This window comes from Penicillium robsamsonii (genome assembly GCF_028829455.1).
Source record: "Penicillium robsamsonii strain IBT 29466 chromosome Unknown utg000002l_segment0_segment0, whole genome shotgun sequence".
In the NCBI taxonomy this organism is placed as follows: domain Eukaryota; kingdom Fungi; phylum Ascomycota; class Eurotiomycetes; order Eurotiales; family Aspergillaceae; genus Penicillium; species Penicillium robsamsonii.
The window spans coordinates 2284688-2304766 of NW_026643220.1; the positions used below are offsets into that span (position 1 = coordinate 2284688).

Sequence of the window (20079 nt, forward strand, 5' to 3'; positions counted from 1 at the left end):
AAAATATATGGGTCCATAAGCACTATTGAGTACTGTTTAGGGATAGAGTCTCAATAGTGCCGCCAGAGGTGCGAGTGCCAGTAAGTCTATCCATCTTTGTTCTCGAATCTCTCTCAATTGTCGGTCTGTTTTCTTTCAGCTCCGTCGAGAATCTGGGGTGCCCGTTTTCTTTTCCCTTCAATCTGCATCCACACATTCTGTACCTAGTCTTGCGTTAATCTCCTCCTATTCTGGCTCTCGCTAAATCTATATTCTGATAGAATTGAGCGTAATTCCTTGAGAATCACGTCCTGATTCTAGCCCTTCAAGTCCGTCTCTATCTCGTATAAGCGAAAAAAGGGTAAACCGAAGACGTTGGTATGTGTGGGGTGTGATGTCGTTCTTTGTTGGAGATTCATTGTTCATGTTCGCCCAGAGGACAGAACGAGGTTCCTGGGGCTGCAGTTGAACAGTGAACTTAACTCGATAACTAATGTTTCAAGTGCATGTTCCGAAGGTGCCCATCCTAGTCAAACTAGGTATTCTCGAATTATTTCTTTTTTTCCCCTGGATATCCAACTATCTATAAAGGATGGACTGATCTCCTCAATGGAATATTGTATTCAAGGGTCAATGCAATGATTTCCATTCATATCCTCCTCTCTCTTCTGCTTGTCCACATAGCCGCAGCCCAATCCGGGCATGCTGTCAATTCTCATGGCCATTCACTCACCAAGCGCGCTGAATTTACGCCAGGTCCTAATGGTATCTGCTATACCTATACCATTCAGAGTGGTGAGACCTGCGCAAAGCTTGCTGAGCGCTACCAAATAACTACTAGCAATATCGAGACTTGGAACACTGGAGCCTGGGCGTGGTCGGGTTGTGCCAATGTCAAGCAAGGCGATTTTGTCTGCCTAAGCTCCGGTTCCCTTCCTATGCCGGTTGCTCTCCCACATGCTACCTGCGGTCCTCAGGTTCCCGGAACCAGACGCCCTGACAAATATTCAGATCTCGGCTCTCTAAACCCATGTCCTTCAAACCAATGCGTGAGTGCTATAATTGTTCCAATTATCCGTGGTGACTCCTACTAACTATATCGCCAGTGTGGTCCGTTGGGTACATGTGGTACTAGCTCGAGTTTTTGCGAGGCAGGCAAAGGGTGTATCTCAAACTGCGGGGTGAAGAGTGTAGCAAAGGAAACTACCACCAAAGAAGCTACTTCGATGGTTACGTCAAAAACGACCGTCGCAAAAGCCACTTCAAAGGCCAATTCAAAAGTCACTTCAAAAACCACTTCAAAAACTTCTGTTTCCACGACTACTGCTCCAAAGACTACTACTGCAACGACCAAGTCAAAGACTACCACTACCACAAAGCCAAAAACCACTGAGAAAGCGATGGTAACCATGACCAGCATAAAGGTGATCTACACATCAACCACCAGCAGCCTCGACCCCCTGGCAACTTGGCAAATTGCAATCTACGAGAATAAAAAATGCAAAGGCGATTACTTCTCTGTTCAAGGACACGAGCCAATGAACAATCCCGGTTGCTTGGTCTTCAAGGACAATACAAAGACCGAAATCTCGGATACAACCACATCATGTCGATGGTGGACTGATGATGGGCTTCACTGGGATACCTGCTCCACCAGTAAGCTCATATCTCCTAAGTCATGGTTTATCACAGCAGGCCAGTGTATTATGTATAGGGGCAAGCACTGCATGGAAGAGGACTATTTAGGACAGACCTATGGGGCTTTTAAGGGATGTCAGTCTGAGAGTACTGGAGCTATGTCTCCCCAGAGAAAGGGATACATGAAAGATAATGCAGGGGATTGGGGTTCAATGAAGTGCTACTATACTCCTAAATGGTAATGGCGAAATGATTTTTGTTTAGGGCGGACTTCAGAATATATAATCGAAAACCACTTTGCTCAGAATCCATTCAAATGGTAATAATTGGAGAGAAGTGAAAAGGAAATTCTAAATCATAGACAATTTAAATTTAGAGTGAAAGAATTGTTCAAGCGCTATGAGTGAAAGAATAGCTCAACAATTCTTGACTACATAATATAGCTTTTTGCTGATAATGTCAAAAAGAACAACTCTCTTCATCAACCATTCCAATGGCCGAGCAGTAACTCAGCTACATCTTCCTTGGTCTAGTGGTGATGATTTCCGCTTGTCATTAATACCGATAAGCGCGGGAGACCGGGGTTCGATTCCCCGAGGGAGAGATTTCTTTTTTACCATAGTTTTTTTCTTCTATGGTACCAGGAATTGATAGTAGGGTCTGCTTTTATAGTGTTGTACTGTAGGATTTAATCACCGAAGATTTTATAATGAAGCATCCATGAAATATTGTACTCGCATATTTGGAGACGATCGTTGAAAAACAAGCCAAATAAATGAGAGTCTGGATCTATACAAGCTTGAGGCGTTCCTGCTATCTACGGCCCTTTTCCTGTTCCCTCAAAATGACAAACAGATCGCTTTTGGTCTCTCTGAAACCAACCATTTCCATTCTAGTCTCTTTTTTATTGATTATCTTTCGTTCATGCCATATAACCTCAGACTTTTATTCGGGTGTCCTTCTCGGTAAAGCCCGAGTACATCTCAAAGTAACCAGCTATGGCGTTCTGGGTAGACTGGGTACTATGGGAGAAGCTGAGCGTGGTAAGTACACCACGTATAAGCACGGAGAACTCCCACTGACCATAATAATTGACAGGTACTAGCCATGCTGATCGTACGTGACTCTATAGTAGCGCCAAAAACACAACTGACGAGCTTCGCAGGGCCTGGTGCTCCTTTATGCATTTTGCGTGCTCGGCTGGAATCGCTGGATGATGAGGAAATACGCTGCAGCAGAGGCGAAAGAACCCGAGGAGGAACCTGAGATGTACCTGATGCTGCACAATGATGATATCCCATTCGGCGCCAGAGCGTTGGAAAGAGGAATAGAAGTTGAAGGAATCTGGGTTTCAGATCCCAACACACCCATACAAAGCCCGTACCAGCCCGCAACTCCAGTCGGAAGTCGGCCGGTCAGTCCAGCGCCGAGATCGCTGCATAGCACTGTCGACCCTCCCAGGTTCTCAATGGCATCTCAGAAATCCATGATCAGCCCACAGCCTATCCCACCAGCTGCTCGACGTGCAGTCGCTTCCGAGCTTGATCTAGCCTCCGCAGGCTTCACTTATGAGAATCACAGATCCGGCGCGCTTTATAGTCGAGCCAATCTGTCCAGCCCGAATGCCATACCCATGTCACCCGCACGAGAGGAGGCACTGATTGGCATGGATGATACAACAGGGGGAAAATGTGCTAGCCTCCCTACGGGAATATTCCGCACAACATCTCATCCTGACACGGAGGACTACCGAGTAGGATTGGATGGCGCTGATGAAGACACGGATCATGTCCCGGTCTTAAGTTTGTCCTTTTCTGGTCTTTCGTCAGAGACCAAGCGGAGCTCACGATCCCTGAGTAAGTCGAATACGCCATGATCTAGAAATTGAACAGAGAAACTAATGCGCCTCATTCATAGAACGTCCTCGCCGGCGATCGTCCGAAGAGTTCCGACGCAGGATGAGCCAGATCTTCAACGACAGCATCCATATGGGATTGTCATCCGAACAACTAGAGTTCAATCCGTCTCTGCGTCAGCACCAGGGCCGCCTCCGGAAGTCGCTCCTTCGCCCTTTTCGTCCGTGGGCCAACCCTCCTGGAAATAAATAGTGGGAGGATGCGGTTCACGAAATGTCATTGTCTTGCAAGCAAACCGAATTGACCGAAACAAATATTGAAACACCTTCAGCACGTGCTTTTGCTCGGACTGGGGCAGCTCATGGGGAGTTTTCCACTTGGTTTTTGATGGTCAAAAGAACATTGAGAAAATATGTTTTAATGGACAGGGTCTCAGCATGCAGTTCATTGCAGGATTTGTATTCTTACACCTTTTAGTATTGCATATTGAACAATTGGCATCCGATCCACCAGGTATACAGCAATACACCCCCAATGAAGACACTGACTACTTAATAATAAGAAAAACAAAGTAGACCCATGCACTTCCATTGGAAGAGAAACAGTTTTGCTCCAAAGCCGGAATGGCCCAAGGCAGCACCCCCACGTGATCTCGCGATCCATTTGACGCGTCCGATTTGTTGACTTGGAGTCATCCTGCGATTTTTTTGCCACAAACGGACGATTCCGACTTTTCAGACTTTGCACAATCAAAGACTGCCTTGTTAAGTGATTACTTGAGACCCGTGGCTTTGTTTGGTATTCCAATCGAGGAGACCTAGTATTCATCTCACCCAAACGCGTCTTTTTGAGTGAATCCATCATCCGTGCTTTCGAGTCGAGAGACCCTGCCAAAGAGGCATTAAGATACTGATAACATCGAGAAACGAGGGGAATTACTACTAGCATGGAGGGAGAAGAGCAATTTGATGAGAGTGGGCTTCCTGGCCCTGGTGCCCCCACCCCGCTTGCTGCGCTCGACGTGAGTAAATACAACCGTGATTTGCGTTTACTGATGTTGGACATTTATACTGATCTTGTTATGATAGGGTGTTTCTGGCTTGACTGCTAGGGATATCAAGTTGTTCGTGGATGCAGGGTATAACACTGTCGAGTCGGTCGCCTACACGTACGTATCCATAATCTACACGGTCATTGCGGCTTTTGTTATTCGGCGGCAGATCTACTATATCCATTACCCTACTCATCTCAACCTAGCTAACACCTACTGTGACTTTTAGGCCCAAGCGATTGTTGGAACAGATCAAGGGTATCTCGGAACAAAAAGCCACAAAGATCCTAGTAGAAGGTAAGCCCTCTTCTACGACAGACTACATATTTACATTGAAGATTGGTTCGCTAATGAGAATATGCTAATTAGCTTCAAAACTGGTACCTATGGGATTCACCACGGCAACCGAAATGCACGCCCGGAGAAGCGAGCTCATCTCGATCACAACAGGTTCCAAGCGACTTGACACATTACTCGGAGGTGGTATTGAAACGGGGTCAATCACGGAGATTTTCGGAGAATTCAGAACGGGAAAGAGTCAGATTTGTCACACTCTCGCCGTGACCTGCCAGCTGCCTTTTGATATGGGCGGCGGCGAGGGCAAGTGCCTTTACATCGACACAGAGGGAACTTTCCGTCCGGTGCGATTGCTTGCGGTCGCGCAGCGATATGGTCTTGTTGGCGAGGAGGTCCTTGATAATGTCGCATATGCACGAGCATACAACTCGGACCACCAGCTTCAATTGCTTAACCAGGCCTCTCAGATGATGTGTGAGACGCGGTTCTCTCTTCTGGTTGTTGACTCGGCGACATCTTTGTATCGAACGGATTTCAACGGTCGTGGTGAGCTTGCCTCACGGCAGAGCCATTTGGCCAAGTTCATGCGTACCTTGCAACGTCTTGCAGATGAGTTTGGTATTGCAGTCGTGATCACGAACCAGGTCGTTGCCCAAGTCGATGGTGGCCCCAGTGCTATGTTTAACCCGGATCCTAAAAAGCCTATTGGTGGTAATATTATCGCTCACGCTAGTACCACTCGACTCAGTTTGAAGAAGGGGCGTGGTGAGACTCGAATTTGCAAGATTTATGATAGCCCTTGTCTTCCAGAGAGTGATTGCCTTTTCGCTATCAATGATAATGGTATCGGTGATCCTAGTGAGAAGGATTTGGAAGATAAGTAAGTCGACCTCTCAAGGTTGCGCTTATTTTGTTCCGCGACACGATGTTATTGACTTGATGAGACATTCAAGAGCCGTTTATGTGGGTTAGAAGCGCCCCGTTGGCATCCCAGCGTTGAGGGGGATTTTTTTTTTTTGATAGCAGCGAATTTAGAAAGCATAATTTCTCTTTATTTTCAAGTTTTGAAAAGAGAATAGTTCAATAAGGTGTAGGGTAAAACAAGAGTAAACGTCCAGGGAGCCATCAATCTCAGGCCTATCGCGCCAAGACTTCTGTTTTTTGAGAGCTCCAGCTTCCCGCCCTTCGATCTTCCAACCTTTCTACTTCCCCGGCCATGGAGTGTTAAGTTGACACACGTCAATCGATCATGGCGAAAATTTACAAAGACTCAAGGGTCGACCTTCGGCCCTACTCGCCGACCACGGTCGCCGACATCCAGATTCCGACTCAAGACACCGCGGTCCGTCGTCCACGCTTTTCGATCTCGTCCACCTCCGACCAGGAACTCCCAATCGCCAAAGATGAAGATGAATTCGCCAGGCGTCACCTCGCGACACAGGGTGAGGTTTACTTCCGGAAGCGCAGAGTTTACCCGAGGACGTTCCTGTGGAGGGTCATCAATGACAACAAAGTGCTGGAGATCCAGTGCGCGGACTTGACGAAGGGTGGGACGGAAGTTTACGAATACAATGTGACCCTGCGACTGGATTTCCAAGAGCAGATTCTTCCATTTGGAGTTGAGTTGTCCGACTCCGAGGATCACGAAATCATCAGTCTCTTTGTGATCACCACCTCGAAGCACCTTCACACCCTGTCTCTACGCCCCGAATTCTTCCGCAGGACCTCCTCAATCGATGAAAATGTGAGGGACTGGTGCAAGACCTGCCTCCCCGCCCCCTTGGCCTTCTCGAATCCCCACCGACTACACGCCAGCAGTCCCCTGGAATTGTTCATCTCGCTCGATAATGGTGCGCTTTTGCGGCTGACCCGGAGAGCTGGCGACGATGGTGAGTGATTTTTCTCGGTCTTGCTACCTTCGCGACACTAGTTTTATTAATTGTTTCTGAAATAAGGTTCCCACTGGTCTCCCCTCACTTTCGACGAACGAACATGGGGCTCTTCAATTCGTGGCCTCGTCAAATGGAATGCACCCTCCTCGATCAAACACGACGGACGCAACCTCGATTTGAATGTCGCAAATGCCATTGCCACGACCTCCGACGAGACATACGTCTTCGCGATTTGTTTGAACCACACTCTTAAGATTTGGAATCTCGCAACGAACAAGCTGGCAGCCACAAAGGATCTGCTGGGACGGTCGCTTCAGGATCCGGATCTTGTACCATACACACTGAACCCCGCCGAGACATCATTCATGCGCGTTTTCAATGCTGAGCGAGCTATGGATGGTGGACATCGCTTCTATGTGGTCACATATTCGCCATTTGAAGACGGCAAGTTCAAGTTTTGGGCTGTCAAGGGTGGGTTAACATCCGAACTCATTATTGAGGAACTCTTCGCAGATGATGTCTTCCGACCTGTGGACCCGGATGCCACGGGTAACATGTTCTGGAACATCGCTGATTTCCAGGTCAAATCCCGGGAAGAAGGCAAGGGAATGGAGTTGTGGGTGCTCTGGAGAAACCACGGTCTTTACCAACTCTACACACTTCATTTCAACCTCCAAACTCTAGTTACGGACTGGGCCTCCAACTGGGTCTCGACAACATTTGAAACCCACCGACAAGAATCGCCGCCGCCTCTGGTCGTGGATGATGTGGTGGACCCCACTGAAAAATGGCTACAGTATCTCCTGCAGCCGAACAGATATCTGCCGGAAGTCCTTGAGACTGCTCTGGCTGTTTATCAGGAGGCCATCAAGCCACTTTCGTCGACTTCATCTGGTGGACTGAAAAAGAGTTTGCCTTTGGCGGAACGACTCTGCTCTACAATAGCAGCGGCAGTCTCTCTTCGGAAATTCGCTGACGATGAGATGGACTACTCCCGGTATACTTCAGATACAGATTCAAAGTGGCGTCAGTTCTGGCAAGTTGCGGAAGACCTCAACAAACGTCGTTTCGAACCAATTTCTCTCGCCTACGACTCATACACCGACATGCCATGGCTCGTTCTGTCAGACTCCTGTGCCGTTGTGCGGGAATGTAGCATTACTGAGCTTTTCTTGCACAATTCCAGCTCCGAACTCAGCGATGGAGTGCCGAAGATGGTGGACCGCTGGAGGCATCGCAATGTCTCAAGGGAGCTGGGACCGTGCTTCGAAACAGCCTCTGGATTGCTGAAAGTGGCATCCGATTTCCGGAAAAGATTCTCCCCTGAGCTTGAAGGGGCATGCCGAGCCGCTCTCCAGGCCGAAATCTTTTCTGAGCCTTCTTCGTCGATCATGGACCGCATGGAGAATTTTCGAGAGCGCTCCGACTTTGCCAATCAAATTTCCAATAATGCATTTGACAGCCTAGACGCGGCCCTGAGTGAACACATGAGAACTGATTGCTTGTCCATGGATGCGTTCCTTGCCATTATCCAAACCGCCTCTCTTCACTTCTGTGGAGAAGACTCGGAACTTGCTTCAACCTGTTTTGGCGCCCGAGTTCTTGTCAGTGGTGCACAGGAGACTATTTCCATCTCTCGTCAAATATTTTTCGATCTTCTGATCCTAGTCACATTCGTGGATGGCGAATGGGAACAAACAAGCAAGTCCGACTTCGATGCGTCCGACCTTTTCTCAATGCTTGTTGATCTCCTGCGGGAATATGAGATGATGGCTTGGCTCAGCTCGAATGTTCGCAAATGCCCTGACAGCGCAAGCAAGTCCCGTGTCGACCCAATGCAGAGATATGCACTGAAGGACAGCTCGAAGACCACCAGCCAACGAACTGCGACCATTCTGGAGGATCTGTTCGTTACCGATATCAAGCCCCAACAAGCGATCGACTCCCCACAAAGTTACACATTGACTTTGGGGATCAGAGATGTCGTGGCCTGGATTACCCGCGAGGGTGAGGTGAATTATCAAAACGCAGTGGCTCACATCCAGTGTGACCTGATCACCAAGAACAACATCGATCTTGCATGGGACTTCCTTCGTTTCCAGGCAAGTACTTCCTGGTCGACATATGTCAAGGGTCGCTTGCATGTGGCTATGTCGGAATTCGATACCGCAGCTATCTACTTCCGGAAGGCCGCTTATCTACTCTGTATGTATCCCTTGGTGATTTCTCTTTTGGTCTACCTCAACTAACCTAAACGCAGCTTGCGGAAAGCCAATGGGCAATCTTTCCGACATGTCAGCAGAGCTTCTAGACATCCTCGACGTTGACTGCTTCCACAACGGTCTTGCGAAATACTACCAGCACATCCTTTCAATTTTCGAAAAAGTGCGCTCATACTCTCATGTTGCGGACTTTGCCAGCCTGGCGCTGCAGGCCCTCGACTCTGAAATTTGGGCCGAGCAAGACGCTGAATACCCGACTGTACGCGACGATTTGCTTTCTCGTCTGTTCACTGGAGCCCTCAAGACTTGCCAGTTTGACAAGGCATACTCCGCTCTGGCCAGGCTGCAGGATCTCAAATTACAAAGAACTGAGCTTACCGAACTCATCTCCACCATCCTAGCAGTCTCCGGACCCGGCACTGCTGGCCTTAAGCAGATTCTCCGTTTCCCCACTTCCCTCGTGCCCAACATCGCATCTTTCATTGACGAGATTCTCGTTCACCTGACCCGCAAACAGACCACCAATGTATCTTGGTTGGATGCGGACAACAAAAATTTCCCATCCACCCCTGACTACACCCGCATTCTCCAAGCCTATCGCATTGCCCGCAGTGACTACCGCGGCGCTGCCGAAATCGCCTACCGCAACGTCCAGCGCCTCCGCAAAGCACGAGATGCCCCGTCATCAGCCCTCACCCTCAAAGCGGACGATGCAGCCCGGTCACCAGTCGAGGAAGACGATGCCGAAAGCAAGGAAATCCGCCAGGAGTTGTTGTCACTAATCAACCTCCTCGCTTGCGTCGACAAAAGCGAGGCATACATCCTCGTCGAGAACGGACCCCAAATCAGCGCTGCGCCGGTTTCTCCCCACGAAAGACGCCCAAGCACACAAGCCGATGAGGACGGAAACGTTTCCATGGAGGACGTCGACCCCGCCTCTCCCACACCACTCGGAGGCAAGCGCCGATCATCCAATGCCGTGGCTTTTGCACCGACCCACCGCAGAGGAAGCAGCAAATCTTCCGCCGTGGAACGACGCAACAGCATCGTGTCCTTCGAAGTCCCTGCGACGAATAACTTACTTAAGCGTCGTATCATCGTCACGCTCGAGCATCTGCGTCACGAATTCCAGTCTGAGCTCGACCGCGTCAGCAGGATTGAGCGTGGAGACTGGGAATTTGGTCTTGACGAAGTGAAGGATGTGGATAATGATGAAACGATGGTTCTGTAGTTGGGCTTCTACGGAGGACTTATCTATGACTGTTTTGCATTTCGGCCCTGGGGTTTGCCATGGCCTTCGAATTCGATCTTCTTTTGTTCCAATGTATGGTGAGATGGGTGTTTTCATTTCTTTTTTGTTAGGGTAGTCCATAATCGGATGGGGTGCACAATAGGTTTTACTTTTTTCTTTCTGATATCGATGGATAGAAATACTATGGGTTTGGTTTCGGGGACTTGACCTCGGGAACTTCCATTTCACCATCAGAGAGCTATACTACAAGGCCGTGGATTCTAAAAAGTGCGAATTAGATGTCCCAAGCAAGAAATGTGCCTCTAACTGAGCATATTGTATGCAGGATTTTCTTGCCTGCCACTTTAATTTTGACTAGGTGGCGCATCTCCCTTGTGGTTCAACCCGTACAGCCATATTTTCTAGTACAATAAAGCCAACCTTAGCCTGAATGCGAGGGCCAAATCTGAGGAATACATGTATATCTTGAATCTTTTAGTCAAGAAGAATCGCGGCCGTTAACAGTAGTCTTTCTAGTAGTCTTTAGTGGTTTCTTTGATATTTATTTTTGAATATTTTCTCTGCTCCCAGTTACCCAGCAGACCCGTTCAGGACATTGTAGCCTCTAGAATTATTACGAGCTGTGTAATTTCCACATACATTAGTAGATTCGTGCGCTAAAATGGTGATAACTATCGTATATCATCGTAACAAGCCCCGTCTATAATTTCAGCGGTCCGTGCCCCAACACCTGAGGTTCTCTATAACAATGTAACGCTAACAAAGTAGCCCGATGCTAGTCCTATTCTCGTTCAGCCCCATCATTTCGAGAATATATGGGTGATGTAAAATGACTCAGACTCTAGCACCCTTTACTAGCACCCTCTTGGTCTACTAGCTCAGTCTTCCAGAGTTGCCGGGTAAGCGATGGCTCATAATAGCTTGATTTGTTCTTGATATAAGAATGGTTAACCCCGTGAACTTTTAGCCACCTCTCTACTACACCTCCCCCTAGATTTTCGAAAAACATGAATATGCGTACCTCTATCTTTGCCGCTGCGTTCTTCGCCTCACTCGGTGCTCAAGCCAAGGATGCCAGCACCACCATCAGATTATTCTCCCAAGACATATAAACAGACATATAAAAAGACCACTTGAAGTCTACTGAAAATAATATTGGATGTTTTCCAAAAAAAATGTCGGAGACTACTACGGGAAATTTGAAGTGACACTGGTAGTAAACTGCCATACTGCCCTTTCCGGATGGGCTATTTGAGAAACCCAAAGGTTTATTGCAGTGTTGGTCAGGATATAAGTATTAATTCGAACATGAGTATTTCAAGGTAAATGTCAATTTAATGTATTAGTTTTTTCGAGGTATTGGCGGTCTATTCTCAAAAGGGATGGAAGTTCGGTGATATATATATTGAGTATCTATATTGTGGTTCAAATATCATGTCTCTACAGTAGATGCGAATAAGAGCAGAATAAAGCGTACATCCAAGCTAATTACATATATATTTGTTTATTAATATTTGATCATGCCAAAAAAACTCAGCAGGTTGTTTATGTATTGCTCCTGGACTATGTGTAGAGAATAGCGCGGATGAATACAAACCAACACAACTATCCTTCGATTTAATTTAGAAAATTGCAATGTAAGAGTTTTTATTGAAAGATAAAGCGTAGCTCCAGTTATAATAGTACTGAAAGAGAGTCAAGAAAAGCATAAAATCATCATAGAACAAAAAAGTAACATGAACATGAGCATGACCAAAAGAAAAACCAATATGTAACTCCGACCAGTAAAGGGCCTAGAATGAGTATGTTGCCGATATGTACCTCGAAAAAGGGAATGTGGAAGATTGTTCACGCCAAAAGAAAATAACCGGACGCTCCAACCTGTGTAGGTGCAAAATCAATCAGACAACCGAACCCGAAAAACCTCAAAAAACCCCCCAAAAAAAGAGAGATCAATCTGATTCCTCCGTCGCCATGGCACTCGCGTAAAGTTTGCTGAAATGTGACTTGGGCTCAGCGAGAAGCGCATACGGCTCCCCATTCTCAACAATGCGACCAGCATCCAAAACGACGATACGGTCAAAGTCAAGAATGGTGTCAAGTTTATGAGCGACAGCGATGATGGTGTGATTGCAGAATTTCTCCCTGATGACGCGCTGCATAATTTCATCTGTTTTGGTATCGATGCTAAAATGAAAATGGTTAGTTTGCATTTCGAGCAAGGGGGTGAAATTGTATAGATCGCAAAACTCAAAGGAAATTATCCGAAGTGTCCTGCAGGGGGAAGACAAAGTGGAGTCGAAGCGAGGAGAGTGACTTACTTGCTAGTTGCTTCATCCAAAATTAAGATGTTGCCTGGGCGAAGAAGGGCGCGCGCAAGGCAGAAGAGTTGTTTTTGTCCGTGAGACAGGTGGATCTCGTCGATGTCTGTGTCTAGACTGCCCTTTTCTTCGATTGCAGGGAGGAGTTGGACGCTCTTGAGAGCTGCCAAGATGTCTTGGTCGGTACGGGTGCCTGTTGGATCGGCGTTCAATCGGACGCTGCCCTGGAAGAGGAGGGAGTCTTGTGATACGCCGTTGATGTGGGAGCGGATTTCTCGTCGGGGGAGTCGGCTGATGTCAACTCCGTCCACGGTGATGGTGCCGCTGGTTAGTTCGATCATTCGGAAGATGCTCATGATCATAGAGGATTTTCCACTGTTGTTATAATTTTGGTTAGAATAGAGTAGGAGAATTGAATGGGTTATTGTTTTCTTACCTTCCGGTGCGTCCGCAGATGCCGACTTTCTCGCCTGCCTCGACAGTAAGAGAGACGTTGTTGAGAACTGGGTCGGAAGGTCTGTAAGACGCAGATACGGAGTTGAAGGCGACTGCACCCTTGGAGGGCCAGTTAGGGGGCACATCTTGGTCTTCGTCGGGCTTGTCTTCCGACTCGACAGTAGAGGTAAAGTCCTTGATGCGCTGGATGGAGCCGATGTGTGTTTCCAAGTTGGTCCAGAAGGTAACCAGAAGCTTGATGCTCTGACTGAATTGGATGACGTTTAGGAGGGCAATGCCAACATAGCCTGCACTGAGGGTAGATCCACGCATGGCAACGACTAGCACGATCAGAAGAACGGCGATTCCAGCCACGACCATGTCCAGCGACAGAGTGAGCCAGCGCTGAATAGCGAACATGAAGTAGAATGGTCGTTGCGAGTGATCCAGGAGAGCGATGTTTTTCTTCTCCATGGCGTGTTGCCATCCAAAAGCCCGCAGAGTCACAAGTCCTTGGAGACAGTCGGCGAAGTGCGAGTACAGTGGAGCCTTGGCCTCGATATCCAAGTAACGGAGCTGACGCGAGGTACGCAGGTACATCTTCTGAATCAGGAACAAGATCCCAAGGACGATGGGGAAGGAGATTGCTGCGTATTTAGAGGAAACTCCAATGAGAGCCATCTGTGCCAGACAGAGGAAGAAGGTAACAACGGTGTTGATCGCGGCGACAGGAAGCTCCATGTCGATGAGTTGCAAGTCTTGACTGAATCTGTTGAGGATTGAACCGCTGTCGGTGGTAGAAAAGAACAGCATCGGAGCGGCGAGGACAGTGGTCAGCAGCTTGCGGTGGAAGTTCTCGCCAGACTTTGGGACCATGGTTATGATCATTTGCCAGGAGCCGACAATCAGTGCGAGCATGGCGATACAGCCAAGCATCACGTAGATGCCGAGATAGTGACCGATCTCCTTCTGGTGATGTTCGGTGTCGGACTGAGCCCACCATTTTACCCAGATGCTAGGGAATGAGATGCAGAACACGAAACCGGCCATTGCGACCATGAAGACAAGTGCAGGGAGCCATCCGATGGTGTTGATGTAATATGTGTAGATTCCGAGATCGCCACCACGGTCAGGATGCTCCGGCTCCTCGATCAAAACCTCTGTTTCCTTTTGGATAGTGTCGAAGCTGCTGTAACTGGGAGAGTCGGAGAATCGCTTAGGCTTGTACTCCCAATCAGGCGACCCGAGTCCGAAGCTTGACACATATCCACCAGTCTTGTTCAGAGAAGCAAAGCTTCCCTGTTCGGAAATCCGACCACCTGCCTCCAAGACAACGATGTGATCGGAGTAGGGAAGGCGCTTGACAGAGGATGAAGTGATGATAACCGAAGACTCAATCTCCTTCAATAGTCCTCTGGGCCCAAAAAGGCTGTGGAAGATGTGATTTTCCGTAGTGGCATCCAGACCGCTGAGAGCATCATCGAGGATCATGATCTTTCTCCGGGCATAAACTGCTCGTGCAAGGGCGATACGTTGGCTCTGACCACCACTGAGGGCGATACCTTTGCTTCCGATAACAGCAGAATCCCCACGAGGGAACTGTGCAAGGTCTTCCTCTAGAGCGCAAGCCCGAATTACAGAGGCATACCACTGAGGATCATAGTCAGACATCGCAACGATGCTGTCTTTGATAGTGCCATTCATGTGCCACGGCGTTTGATCACAGTATGCAACACTGGAAGATGCGAGTGCAACCTTGCCATCGGAACAGGGAAGTTCTCCGAGAAGAGCCTTGAGTAAAGTAGACTTGCCACATCCAGACGGTCCAATGATAACAGTGAAGCTGCTTTGAGGGATGGTCAGGGTAATGTCATTGAGAATTGGGTCCTTGTCGGCTTCCCATCCAAAGCTTCCACCTTGGACAACGACAGCGTTTGCAGAAGCCATAGCACTAGTGCGCTTGAGCGACTCGACAGAGTCTGAATTGATCGATGACAGGTCAATATCGTTAGCCTTGGACAGTGGGCGCTTTTCAGCGAGCTCATCGAGGAACAAAGTCTGCGAAGAGTTACCACGACGATCAGCGTGATCCTCTTTATCCAAGAACTGCTGAATGCGCTGGAAAGATCCAACAGCGCCAGCGAAAGACATGAGTGCCATCACCAAGGTCATGAGAGGGTCAGCCAAGAGCGAGAACAGAGACAAAGATGTGAAAGCCCGAGAGACGCTCAAAGGTTCGCTGGAGATACCGACATAAACACCGAAGGTAAAGATCGGGGCAAAAACGCGCGTCAACCAGGCAAACGCCATGTTGTAAACCAGAAGGGTTCGGAACTTCTTTGAGATATCCAACTCGCTGATACGGAGACCGTGAATGAACTTCATGAATGAATTCTGCAAACCAAGCATCTTGACTCCCTTGATGGAGCCAAGCATGCCGGAAGTAGAGGTAATACGCTTCTCGATAGCCTGCAGCCACTGAGCTTGTCGTGCAACCACAAAAGACATGACGACTAGACATCCAACTAAAGCGAACAGAGCGACGCAGACAGGGACCACACAGGAAATTCCAAGCTGAATCTTGAGGAGGTAGATAGCCAAAGCAATCTCAAGCGAGTTTGCCCAGATCTCATGGATGGTCTGCCATCCCTGTGTGATGCGCTCGACATCTGCGCTCATCAAAGTGAGCGAGTTGGCAGGGTCGGTCTCCCCGAGGCCCAGACAGCTGGCTTTCTTGTATAGCATTGTGACCAGAACCCCACGAACCATGGTAATCCCGCGGTAGGTCAGATGTTGATATTGGCCCATTGAAACGGCCAGTCCACCGTAAACAAAGACATAGGCGCCAATAAGTCCGTACCCAATGTTTTGGGTACCCTGGTTGACGGGGGAATTGAAGAACGAGAGAGATCTCTCCAGAAGCAAAGGCTGGCAAAAGTTGAATGCCACAACGCAAGCTCTGGCAGGGACACCTGCCAGCAGAGGCCACTTGACAGCTTTCATTGACTCCCATTGGAGCGTGTTAGGTGATTTCGTTGTCACTGAATAAATATTAGCAAACAGACAACAGAAAATCCGCATATAGCCGAGCACAGATAATTACCTTTGCTCCATTTCTGGTCAAACCGAGCCAGTAGACGCTCAGAGCTTAGTTCTTTATCTAATGTAAAGAGGTCTTCTACACGGAGGACGCCGGTGAAGCCGATCTTGAACAGTGGGTTCAGCCACCAGAACACAGCCCGGTTGTAGAAACCCGCAGTCGCTTCTGGGGGATAACCCGCATATTCCGATTTGAGAATTTGTCTCTTCTCCACAGCCTCGAGCACAAACAGAACCAATTTGACACCCACTGCTGCGGTAGCAACAATGGCAAGGATATCATTGAAGGCGTCGACACTGCGAAGCCATAGCGTTCTGGAATGAGCAGCATCAAAAAGCAAGCTGCAGAAGAGGTAGGAGTTCAAAATGAAGGAGGGTCGCACAGAGCGCGTGTGCTCTGCATATGAGAGCAGAACGAGAGCGAGTACGCCAACCGTGAGGATCACATTGGCTGGAACTGATGCCTTGGTCCTGTCGGCTGCCGGAATTGCCCATAAGGCTGTTTGTGCAATTTGAAGACCCAGTAGTGCCAACCAAGCTGCCTGTTTAGAGAATAATGATTAGACAGTATTTCAAAATGCAATTCCAAAGATGAGGGTGGCACGGGGGGTTGCATGCGAACTGCACAAAGCAAAGCAGAGCAACACTATCGACTTACAATCTTGGTGAGGACCAACCACGATCCCACAACTTTGGTTCGTCTTTGTGAGAGATGCCACAGACGAATAGGAATAATGATTAACATTAACAGAATAGGTAAAATCTGGAGGATAGTCTCCTCGAACAAAAGAGAAAAGTCGAATCCTCCCCGACATGATCCAACATCAACACGTAGAGTATTATCAAGATCGCGGCACAAAGGCCCTGGATAGCGAGAGGATGTCATGTCTAAGCTTGAACCACCTGGCAGAGGATGGTTGAAGAGAAGATAGACGGCAGAACGAGCGACACGGGGTATTAGAATTCAAAAGAGTGTATGGTTTAGAACGTGCATGACTTGGGGAACTCGCCGCTTTTTGGTCTAGATCAGACAGATCATAAAGTGACATAACAACACTCAGCCTTAGTGTAGTAGATCATAACAAAAAGGTACATAGGGCTAAATCAGATCTGTATCCCTCTAGGAGTTCACTACATCTAGGGAGAACAACGACCCCGAACTCACACCTAACTATCATGTTACTGGTGGGCTGCATCAAAGTGGACATGAATACAACACTTGATGCAACCATCTTACAAAGTTATTACTAGCAATGCCCTGTGAGTTCATCTAGACTCGGACTAGGTGAGTATGGATCCATTCAGCTGCATTTATTTTGGTTTATTTTGGTTTGTTTTCTTTTTTTTCGTTTTCGTTTTCGTTTTGTTTTCTTTTTGTTTTTGAAGTATAAGACCTCGGGAGATTGGTCTCTAATTTCACTCCACATGAGTCATCTATATTGGTCTTGATTCAGGCAAATTGCGGATAGCTTTATTTCCATGCCCCCTTGAGGATGTGGGGGATACAATTGGCCGTAGATCTTTTTACCGGAAGCAAGGACATCCTGAGTAAACCCCGAGCAACACGAGGTAGTTGTGTTACCTTGCAGAAATAAAATCATTAGAGTGCAATGACCTCCAATGAATTGCAATAGCGAATGGTCGGGGTTAAGTCTCCCGTGTGGAATTAGGGCAACGAGAAATAGCTTTGCGTTCATGTGAGGGTGAAAAGCCTCGATCTGTACGATGGCAGATCTGCCGCTTTGGGTTTGTAACAATCTTTGTTATTATTTAATTTAATTTAATCTACTTTGTTATTTTCACTTTCCAGTAAACCCACAATATATATATATATATTTATGTATATCAAACTCTACTTGACCGTACAAGCCCAAGCCAGACGGTGAAGAATGGATCTTGTCCATTCGGAGAAAACTATACGTAGTGAGATATAGATTCCAACCGGTTTTTGCGAATTCTCGTCACAATCATAATCCTGCAAAATCAAGAAATCAAGCGCCTCCTAATGGCGTTTTTTTGCTTCTGTTAACTCGGTAGTGGCGGTAGGGATTCGATTCGTCCGGGCCAATCGTTCTTTTTTACCCAAACTGCAGTAGTTTGACATGGCCCACATTGAATCACTCCGGAGTTTCGGCCGTCATCGGTATTCCTGATTTCAACTGAGCCCGACTAGCCTGGAATGTGCATCTTTCAAGACATGGTAGTTCGCGTGGCGGGCACTCGACCAATGTGCATGAGTCGGGATCTGTGCCTACTGTGCCTGACGAGCAAGCTGTTCCCGAGATACCGAACTGATCAGGGGGTCAGAATTTGACTTTCCCCTCGTCTTGTCAGCGAGATTGATGGGTGGCGAATCCTGGGCATGATACTCTCCACCGATGTACATCAGTGCTCACATGTGCAGTGGATTCCAAATAATGCTGCGGCGTAGAGCATTTCTATGTTTGTACTCTCTATATCTCGGTACCTATTTTGAGAGCTATTTTCCCACTTTAACTTTAGGGCTCCAAGCGAGACATAAAGTGATGTATCCGGTGACAATGAGATTAACCTGTCAAATGTCTCTATTGTTGAGTTCGTCACGCCGAACGGGAGCTAGGGCTAGCCCGTTATAAGTGCCAACTAGTCCGTTCGGGATTTCCCTCCGTGTGGATCTGCCGGAAAATCCCATATCCCCATTGGTACAGTCTATGTCTTGGCTTTGCCTTTCGACTAGTGTGAATAGCGTGCACAAATGTACGTTCTAAATCATTAGGTTTATACGCGAGCGAAAAGGAAAAGAAAAAGAAAGGAAACCGTGAAGGAAAAAAGCAATAATATTCTAATGCAAAGCACAATACACCACATGAGTCCATGTTTTTGACGCAACTGGATACGGTGTATATACAGGCCGATCGGAGGAATTGGGACATCTCCCCTTTTCCATTATTCGAGACCCATATTTTTATCCATCGGTTACCGAACGGATGAAATATAAATACACGCCAAGTCGACAGGTCGCGGGATTCGGTTAGGCCCGGATCCCTTGATGACCCTTGCAGTAGGGATCGCTAGTGGCTTGCTTTTGTCCTACACATCAAGTTCGCATTACATTATGTGATGTACTTTGTAGAAGATTTCTATAAAATAGGTCAACTTGTATTCTGTGGGATAAGATTCAATAGTCTGACTTTAAACTGAGTATTCCTCCGATACTAGTATATATCCTTGTATATTCGGATAGGATATATCCGAAGTATGAAAGCAATGACCGCAGCTTAGGTGTCGCCCCCCTAACAATCAATATTTTTCTTTCTTGGTATACCAAATCTCGAAAGTCATCCAAGAGATGGTGTTAGAACACTCAAATTAGCTTTCTCGATCACGATCACTATAAATGATCGACACCGCCACTGACACCCTCACTGCGGTAGTGCCTGAACTGCGCGGTAAATCGTGGTTCAACATGTTTTATTTTGTCACACCTTACTGCAGACCCCAGTTTTCGGATATCCGTGCCACGCGCTCCCATCACCAGAGCTCCCAGAGAGGAGGTGAGAGGCGAACTTGGAGCAAGTATTCCGGGGTCGGTGCCATGTGTGCATCAGTCGGTGTACATCGTAAAAGGTAAACGCCTCACGAGGTTCGCATATCTGCGGTGATGCTGATGCACGAGGAAAGCAAGAGCCTATACCCGCAATAGGAAGCGAGGGTAGACGGCATATCCCAATTTGGGATATGTACCTGTTCTCCAGGTTGCCCTAAGCGAACTTGAAATGGATAGCGAAAAGCCAGTAATGTCAGCATTGGGATTTTGTACGCTCGAGAAAAAGAACAGTAAACAATAACGCCATCCAATTTCAACACTCGCGGCTAAAAAGGCTCACTCCCCCGACGCCTTGCTCACTGCTATACCCACGTTCTAGACTGCAAGGGATCGTGATCGGGGGAGGTGCAGCCTTCTCGCTTGGAAGAATCCGCCAGATGGAGTACACAGACCGAGTAGAGAGCTTTCCCCTGCATCACTACCTTTTGGTGTTAGTTCAAGTGGATTCGAC

General features: G+C 47.7%; 5 protein-coding genes across 5 annotated transcripts; 4 read left to right on the forward strand and 1 right to left on the reverse strand.

Annotated features, from left to right (window-relative positions):
• Positions 1-617: 617 nt before the first annotated feature.
• N7447_004116 (Peptidoglycan-binding Lysin subgroup) lies at positions 618-1859 on the forward strand (the record flags this gene model as incomplete). The annotated part of the gene is made up of 2 exons (XM_057228391.1): positions 618-1028; positions 1086-1859. The coding sequence occupies 2 exons, from the start codon at positions 618-620 to the stop codon at positions 1857-1859; spliced, it is 1185 nt and encodes a 394-aa protein (XP_057087732.1).
• A 756-nt stretch (positions 1860-2615) lies between these two features.
• N7447_004117 (uncharacterized protein) lies at positions 2616-3725 on the forward strand (the record flags this gene model as incomplete). The annotated part of the gene is made up of 4 exons (XM_057228392.1): positions 2616-2660; positions 2716-2733; positions 2783-3473; positions 3535-3725. 4 exons carry the CDS (start codon positions 2616-2618, stop codon positions 3723-3725), a joined length of 945 nt encoding a protein of 314 aa, XP_057087733.1.
• A 694-nt stretch (positions 3726-4419) lies between these two features.
• N7447_004118 (recombinase RAD51) lies at positions 4420-5705 on the forward strand (the record flags this gene model as incomplete). Its single annotated transcript, XM_057228393.1, has 4 exons — positions 4420-4494; positions 4562-4641; positions 4754-4821; positions 4894-5705. 4 exons carry the CDS (start codon positions 4420-4422, stop codon positions 5703-5705), a joined length of 1035 nt encoding a protein of 344 aa, XP_057087734.1.
• Positions 5706-6070: 365 nt separating this feature from the next.
• Positions 6071-10166, forward strand: N7447_004119 (nucleoporin Nup120/160; the record flags this gene model as incomplete). Its single annotated transcript, XM_057228394.1, has 3 exons — positions 6071-6710; positions 6777-8918; positions 8974-10166. 3 exons carry the CDS (start codon positions 6071-6073, stop codon positions 10164-10166), a joined length of 3975 nt encoding a protein of 1324 aa, XP_057087735.1.
• A 1973-nt stretch (positions 10167-12139) lies between these two features.
• Positions 12140-16928, reverse strand: abcB (uncharacterized protein; the record flags this gene model as incomplete). Its single annotated transcript, XM_057228395.1, has 5 exons — positions 12140-12374; positions 12509-12883; positions 12945-15984; positions 16047-16584; positions 16701-16928. 5 exons carry the CDS (start codon positions 16926-16928, stop codon positions 12140-12142), a joined length of 4416 nt encoding a protein of 1471 aa, XP_057087736.1.
• Between the last annotated feature and the right edge of the window lie 3151 nt (positions 16929-20079).